This window comes from Vanessa tameamea, chromosome 2 (genome assembly GCF_037043105.1).
Source record: "Vanessa tameamea isolate UH-Manoa-2023 chromosome 2, ilVanTame1 primary haplotype, whole genome shotgun sequence".
NCBI lineage: Eukaryota > Metazoa > Arthropoda > Insecta > Lepidoptera > Nymphalidae > Vanessa > Vanessa tameamea.
In genome coordinates this window covers 1,176,384-1,185,000 of record NC_087310.1, presented here as the reverse complement: position 1 = coordinate 1,185,000, position 8,617 = coordinate 1,176,384, and the positions used below count along the sequence as shown (strand labels likewise).

Below are 8,617 nucleotides of genomic sequence, written 5' to 3'. Positions count from 1 at the left end.
AAAACGGGACATAGTAAACCCTCCTGATGGTACAGTGCCTACATTAATTGTTAAAATAGCGTGTTTTTAAATATTTGTTTACTTTATAAAATAATCAAATAATACGACTTTATATGTACATAAATATTTTTTGTCTATTGGCTTAATTATCCTCTATTAAAAATTCAAAGTTTCAAAACAACGACTCGTAATTATAGTTAGAAGTAAGATCGTATGTTTTTGATGCAGAATCCACGTATATTAAACATGTTAATTGCGGGATACGACGAAGATAACGGCTGTCAGTTGTACACAATGGACCTTTTGGCGTCCTGCATGAAGGTGCCGTACGCGGCTCATGGTCTCGGTGGACTCTTCAGCATTCCAATTCTCAACCATTATTATAAGCCAAGTAAGCTCATACTTTTAATATTATATAGTCTTGCTATTATCACATATAAAATAAATATGTGTAAGGGTTTTTTTTATTGAAAAGAATGACAATTTGAAAAAAAAAACAACTAGATTTGTCGTGCGACACCAGTTTAGAATGCAGTTGTATTCGTTACATATTGTGTATTAAATAAGAGACATGAAATGGAATAAAATGGTCATTAGAAATACCGTGTGAATGAAAACAATAACAACGAATAATTGTAAATAAAACCGTATATAAAAGAAAGAGATAGATAGATAGAGAGAGATAGATATAGATAGATAGAGAGAGGGAGAGAGAGACAGGGAGGGAGAGAGAGAGAGAGGTAAATGGTCGTATACGTTATGGTACGTAACGACTTACCAGTTCACTCTTCTATAAGCCGCGTCAAAGAAGTTCGCTCGAAAAATAAACCGACTTCAAAAATAAATTGAATCTGAGTTAATTTAAATTCAAGGTGTCATACACATCTGTTTAACTCTTAAAACCGTAAACCGTAACCGATAAAGACGTGATTATATGTTGTGGAATAGTGAAAACACAGATATCTATGGTGGAAACAGTACATAGACACGATTGCGATCGCAGGTATTTTTTGTTTTGTTATTAAAGAGGTTTATTGTCTATGCCTAGATCTTTATCAGATCTTAATGTATTATATATTAAAGCCGTCGCTGAAAAATATGTATTCATTAATAACCCACCCAAATCGGATCAGTAGTTTTAAAGAAAATCGCAGACATACAAACTTACAAAACATACAGGTCGAACGGAGAACCTTCTATTTTGAAGTCGGTTAATAATCACAATCACTTCTTCTATTGAATAATAAAGTGTGTGCCATTTATGTATCAGTTACTAAATAATCGTCTTGTACATAAAAAATAGTTTAACATTTTTCGATAGTATATTTATGTACCATATTTCTTATTCTTTATCAGATAATGCAGTTTCAAAAGGTCTTATTCTAACAGCCTTTCGGAAAGTTAATACACATTGTTATATTTTTCTCGTCTTTGCATAAATTATGCTTAAACAGGTTTATCGGAAGTCGAAGCGTATGAGGTGATCAAGTTGTGCATCCACGCGATCCAGAAGCGGTTATTCATTACGTTGCCAAACTTCCTTGTGAAAACATTGTCCAAAGATGGCGTTAAAGTACTTCCCGTTATCAATCCAGCCACTTTTATGAAATCTTGAACATGTTTATTGACCAGGAATTGATGTTATATTTATATGTTACATAATGAATATGTTTGTGTGTTTCATATAATATTATTTAGAATATTGACATGATATTGAATATTTGATAAAGACCTTGGACAATTTTTATGTTACTGGTACGATATAAATCTATACCTACGATGTATATACTTTTTATAGAATAAATGTATGGTTTTTATTTGAAAAAGTCTTTAAAGGTTTACAAAATGAATTCTCATAGATATTGGCAGTCAATAAGTTAAAACACATCTTACAATGGAAAACGTCAGCGCTAACCATGGTAAGTATGACGTAAGAAAACCGTCGTAAAATCTCATATCCCTCGTGCCTGTGATTATACTTACTCACCCCGCCTTAAAACCATAGCACAAACATATACGGTTTAATTGAATGTTTAGTGGTAAAACAATCAATGAATTTTCAATGTATGTTTGAGCAGGCATACAGCTAAAGTCAAATCTTTATTCAATAAAGACGCTAACGCTTGTAACACTTGCTTATTGATTATCAAAAATCAACTCCCGATTCGAAAATATACACAGCGGACCTGAGAAGAACCGTCGAAATAAACTCAGCGGGGTTAAAATCCCCTGCCATTTAAAATACCGATAATTTGTGTAAAAAGTGTTAATATAAAAAGAACGAACGAGTTTATGATTCTTTTTTTAATTTTGCTATAAGTTTAATACTATACATAACATAAACAGCCTGTAAATTTCCCACTGCTGGGCTAAGGCCTCCTCTCCCTTTGACGAGAAGGTATGGAGCATATTCCACCACGCTGCTTCAATGCGGGTTGGTGGAATACACATGTGGCAGAATTTCGTTGAAATTAGACACATGCAGGTTTCCTCACGATGTTTTCCTTCACCGCCGAGCACGAGACGAATTATAAACACAAATTAAGCACATGAAAATTCAGTGGTGCCTGCCTGGGTTTGAACCCGAAATCATCGATTAAGATGCACGCGTTCTAACCACTGGGCCATCTCGGCTTTAATACTATGAATATTACGAAAATCCATCTAACGTATGTTCAAGATTTAAATTACGTACACAAAGACATCAAAGACAACTAGATCTTAATCTCTTTGTACGTACATAGCATATAACATCTGAATGGAAATACAAACATTGGTTATCTTTGTTTTGTAAGACTAAAATAAATGTTTGTTTTTAAACAAATATTAATAGCAAGGGCAGTTACTGCGCCGACTCCAAATACATGGTATATATCATTTATTTTCTGTAGCTAATTATGATGTAGGAAGTTGTGTTTTATCTTGATCGGCCCTGTCATCTTCGGTTCACGTTGTCTACCTAGTCTTATACTCAAAAATCCTATTTCCAATGACTATGTGATTGTAATCACATGCAAATCATCTTAATATATAGTTATATATATGTAAGTTTACCGCGTCATCAACGATAATGTCTCACTCACGCGAGGCACATTATCACCTAGATCGTAGTACCTAATACTGGTGCTGAGATAATATGTTTTACGAGAATGGTAAAACGTTCACCTAGACTGAAACGGCCTAGTTTATTTTTGTATTTTATTCATTTTGGATTGCAGGTATAGTTTGTTCCTAATAAAATTTGTTAATAATTACAGACTACATTTTTTGCTCTTAATAGTAATAACTCAAATATTCCTAAAATTTATAGATTGCGATGCTGCCTGGAATAAAACATGCAGCCAAATTTAAATAACTTAAATCCAAATTATGGAAAAGATGCACTAAAGGCCTGGACAAAACGTCTATGGGAACACAATTACCCGAAGAAAATAAACATAAATGGACTTTCATTTAGTTAATCAAGCGAAAATCATTTATAAATAACAACCAATAAATCTGCCTGCTAATTTTTCAAAGAGTAAAGAGTTCATCTTAATTGCTAATTGAAAATATAAAGTATGACTAAAATAATGTCAATTTCTTCAATTTTTATCGTTCCTCGATTCGAGGAAAAAAATGGTAGCAATGTATTAAGAAAATGTATTCGAACTAGTTATCGCCTGCGTTTTCGCTCGTGTTTTAGTGGTTTATCAAAAAGTTTCGTTCCTTAAGGCACAGCACAGCACACAGCTTGATTTATTCCAAATTCGGCTTAGTGGTTTTGCCGTGAGAGAGCAACAGGTAGACAGATAGTCAGACAGACAGAGTTACTTTCGCATTTATAATATTAGTATAGTTGAGTCACATTTTAATGCTTTGATGATATCAAGTTTATTTATTGGTAAAGAAATTATATCATACCCATTGTCTATCACTTAAATTATCAGTAATATCTGTTATGTCTACTACATATGTAGCTTTGATATAAATAACAACTGAGCCGTAAAACTTCGTGTGTAATGTGTCATTGTTTGTGTTCGTAGAATTATATGAAGAGGATAGAACACAAAGGGGTTTAAGTGCTATAAAATATATTTCAAATATTACTTTCTGTAATTTTACGAGTTTCATATCCAAAAGTGCCGTTTTAAAATATTTTTATCTGTCACTTAGAATCTTTCAGCTCCGTCACATTTACGTGTACTTTAGTATAGAAATGAACATCAGACAACAGAACGTCAACGTATTATGTATTTAAAGTGATTTTTCTTGAATACGGGCCTTTGAAGCGCAAGTTATGCTTATTTATATAATTTACTTATACACGAACTGTTTGTGATATTACCATCAAATAAAATCTGTGTGATGTAATAGAGTGTGCTTAACTTTACGTCTTCAATGCAGCACGGAAGTGTAAAACTGCCATTTTCGAGAAGAAAGTGTAATAAATTTTAATTTATTTGACACAGTATAAGAACTTTAGCATCTGCAGTCTCATAACTTTAGCCGTTTCCAATCGAAAACAGCTACAGAAAAACAAACCATCCATACATATTCTATGCGATTTACTTATAGTTATTGGCGATTGTGACATACTTCATGGACATCCAAAACGCCAATTACTCGGAAATCCATATTAAATATCGTATATTATTATTTAAGATCTTGATAAATTGTAAAACGTGAATTCAATTTCAAATAAGTTTTATTTGTCTCTACTCTTCCTAAAAATAGGTACACGATTTAGACATACGTAAGTGTTCTATAACACTCAAAACGAAGTTGAGTATCATTGCCGAACCGTTGAAAGGAACATTGTAATGGCGATGAATTTACGTTAATATGAAAATTGTTTATGTCTTACAAATATCATTTAAACTTTATCATTATGTCGACTTTCGATAGATGTTATAATTTTGTTCTAAATTCAATTTTAAATAAATAAAAATATCGTCGCTGCCAATCTCAGGGGAGACTAAGCAACATATTATACTGCACTAGTACGTACGTAAACACAGATGCACTTTCTATTCCCTCGCTCTCATGATCCGATGGGACGGCAAACCCGCCTCAACCAGAAAGAGTTCAACCGTGTAGTAGCAATAGTTATCACTAGTCTGACCAACTGACAGACGGTTGGAACACATTCTCTCACCGGCCAGACTTTAGCGAGTTCTGCTTCGACGCACCCTATGGTTGCTAAGTAACCGTATTTAATTAGATTACAAGACATTTTTACAATTTTGGCAAGTAAACTAAATATATAATTAATTAATAGTACTTAGTTTAATTTGTTACTTTAATTCATTCAGCGGAACAAGCGAAAATTTACATAAGTATATTCATCTCGATGAAAACACAACTATTAAAACAAATTACGTGGTTTTATAACTAATCTAACTGGATGAAAAGTCCATACTTAATGTTTTTATTTAGATGTTAACTATAAACATGAATATATTTTGTTACAATAAATAAAACTTGAACAGGTAGAGTTGTTTTTCTGTCAGCTCTTTACTACAATTTACTAACTTCTGTGTTAACTAACTTCTTAACTGTAAAATAATATAAGTATGTTAATATTTCAAACGGAGCACGCAGAAACAGAAACAATAAAGAAAAAGTTAAAGTAAAATAAATATTAGTAACGTGGTTATATAATATTTTCGTAGTGTTTGTTTCGACAAAAAGTTAAGTTATCCATAGACTATATACTTTCGTATATATGTAGGTACGATAGATTGACGCCAAAACGAACTGAAACTGCTAGTATTTCTTTTTATAAATGAACTACAGTATCATAATGACTTAGCAGCATAATAGGTATAAAAATACTTCACACTCGCTAAGCGCCGAGGTTGTGAAATGTCTACACTAAGCTCATAGAGATAATCAGTGACGAGAGCAGTGAAATTTATGAAATACACACGAATATCGTACTCATAATTGAATTTGGCGTACACTCATCAAGAGAATGTACACTTTCGAACATGTTTTACTTTCGTTATCGATCGACATCGCAGGTTATGTTTGCATAATACAATCAACGACGAAATTGATCGAATCTAATTATTTTTTTACTAGCTTTCCGTCCCTTCTTCACACGGGTACATATATAACTTTTGATCTTCCCGGCTAGGAATGTTGAAATTTCCGACGTCTCTCAACTATAATATCCATGTATTATACATATAAACCTTCGTATTGAATCTCTGTGTTCTGTTTATTAATCAAATTAAAATCCGTTGCGTAGTTTGAAAGATCTGAGCGTACAGACGGCGGGATTGACTTTGTTTTACACTATGTAGACATGGGTAATTGACGAATTGAATCGATTAGAGAATGACTAATTGCCCAAATTATTGTCCCAAATTGTATAAGTGTCTTATATTTATGTATGTATATTATATATAGATATCAATCGAACGATTTTTAATCTGTGTCCTATTCATGATTTTTTTACATCTATTTATTTATTTAAACTTTAGCACTCTGGAATAAATTATGGAATTCACAAAGTTTATTATTAAACTACAGATATCTGTCAATCCTGTTTCAATCAAAAGTCGTTTGTAAGTTAAAATTAAATAAAGTTTATTTTTTTAATTGATTTCAAATATTTTATACGATTATTGGTAATGATAATTATTAAAATTATATTTAAAAACGAATGTATACAAAGCGATTACAATTCGTCATCAAAATCAACCGATAAGTTTTTGATACGCATAACAAAATTTTTCATATAAAAACTAATCATATAAAATACTTGTATCTTGTTGAGTAATGATTTGTTCTGTCAATCCATCATTTGATTGTTGCCACAATTTTTTAAGCTATTTAGCTAAATATCAAAATTTTTGTCTTATTTTTATAGAATTTTATTAATTTAACTTTATATAGAATAAGATTCGATTGTTTGACTTAATTTCTTAAATATATATATGCAAAAATAATAAAAAACTATGTACTTCATATTTTATAAAGTTCTTATGACGATGAAAATAAAACACTCGAAATCGTATGTGATTACGCTTTCTTAAATTTGCGTAGCCAAGACTCAATTATATTCAACCAGCGATGCGATAAATAATCTTTCTTCGTTTATAACGACGTTAAATATTAACAAATGCAATGTATCTAATGTGTTTAATGATATTTTGTATAATTTGTCTATTGTCGGTTGGCTTCTATCATCAATTAAAAACCTTAGCATGTCCTAGTATTCACTATATTTAAAATAGAATATATATATAATTTGAGTGATAAAAACTAATGTTTATAAAAAATATATAGGCTAGATGGTAATTAATTAGGTCGCCTATAAATTCTAAGTGCTTACTATCATCCATAGACACAAACACAGGAAATTATGTTACACCGTCAACTCGTTGCCAACAGAATTAAAGATGGTCTTCTCTGTGATTACACTAGCTCACTCATTATATAAACTGGAATACACTCATACAAAATAATACAGAGCATGCAGACGGAAGGACGAGGGGAAGTAAACTTTATTCGTATTAGACAAATCAATTAAAGTCTATAACTTATTATTACAGTTTTTGTACAATTATCTTTAGACATTTTAAACGTGCTCCATTTTATTATTATATGATGTATCCGATAAAAGTAGTATACACGTTTATACTTGAAAGTTAATTTTCTCTATAATTTTATAAGGTGAATTTGAATCGACGTATTTTATTTTATGATACCGGTGTGAGTAATTACTCAAACATAAAATAAACTATATTCTCAGATCTTCTATTCAATTAGGTATTTAAATTATACGACTATATTTATGTGAAATAAATATTGATTTAAGTTTTTGTTTACAATTGTTTAAGACTTATGCCATTAAAAATATAATTGAATTCTAGTTTTTGCCTGAAAATTCGCTTAAAATAAAAACTAAACAATGTGCCATACCGATTTAATGGAAATGGGACCTTGGATCTATACTGTACACGACGCATAAAAGAATAATTGAAATTGTTTCGTAAAAGTTGTAACCTAACACAAATAAAAATAAATATCCAGGTATACAGACGAATTGAGAACCTGTTGCTTTTTTATATCGGTTGAAAATGATCTAGCTTAGTATTGAAAGTTAAAAAGATAGTAGGAAAAAAGGTCAGTAAGTAGGTTCTATGTCTTCGTATTTTCTATTACGAGACTGTTGTTTTTATTGATTCTGGATTACATATATTTTAAAAGTATTTTGCTTCTTATAGTACCATAGTAATATGACCATTATGAAGATCCGAGAACAGAATGTAATGTTCAAAAATTTGCGTCTAAAAACTCTGAAACCTTTATTATAATATGTTAAATTTACTTACAAGTAAATCCGAATATAATACATAAGTAATGTTTTAAATGATTACTAAAATAAATTGATCACACTCTGACCTGTATCATACTATTACATAATTCTTCACTTGCACATTATATACAACAATAATAATTTATCACACACACAAACCACTTGAAATCGTAAAATAAAATTCATGAATATAAAAAGTCGAGTCGACAAGTCGAAAAAGTCACTATCACTTGTACAATAAGACACAATTTCCAACCTCCGTAAACGGAAAGTAAAGACGCGGGCGCACGCTACACCGCGCAAGCG

At 31.1% G+C, this 8,617-nt stretch overlaps 2 protein-coding genes across 6 annotated transcripts in view; one reads left to right on the top strand and one right to left on the bottom strand.

Annotated features, from left to right (window-relative positions):
• LOC113398191 (proteasome subunit beta type-2-like) overlaps positions 1–1,679 on the top strand; it is an 11,818-nt gene extending 10,139 nt beyond the window's left edge. Inside the window, exons 3-4 of the mRNA XM_026636805.2 lie at positions 229–391; positions 1,455–1,679. Of these exons, the coding sequence (XP_026492590.2) occupies positions 229–391; positions 1,455–1,615 (324 nt within the window). The 3' untranslated portion in view covers positions 1,616–1,679. The remainder of the gene's footprint in view (positions 1–228; positions 392–1,454) is intronic.
• The window catches only part of M7bp (Myosin-7a binding protein), a 114,264-nt gene extending 105,647 nt beyond the window's left edge, over positions 1–8,617 (bottom strand). For 2 of the 5 annotated variants that reach the window (XR_010309275.1, XM_064216235.1), the window contains exon 1: positions 8,467–8,617. The gene's annotated coding sequence lies outside the window, so the exon portion shown is untranslated. The remainder of the gene's footprint in view (positions 1–8,466) is intronic. The other 3 variants (XM_064216216.1, XM_064216225.1, XM_064216219.1) reach the window with 2 other exon arrangements.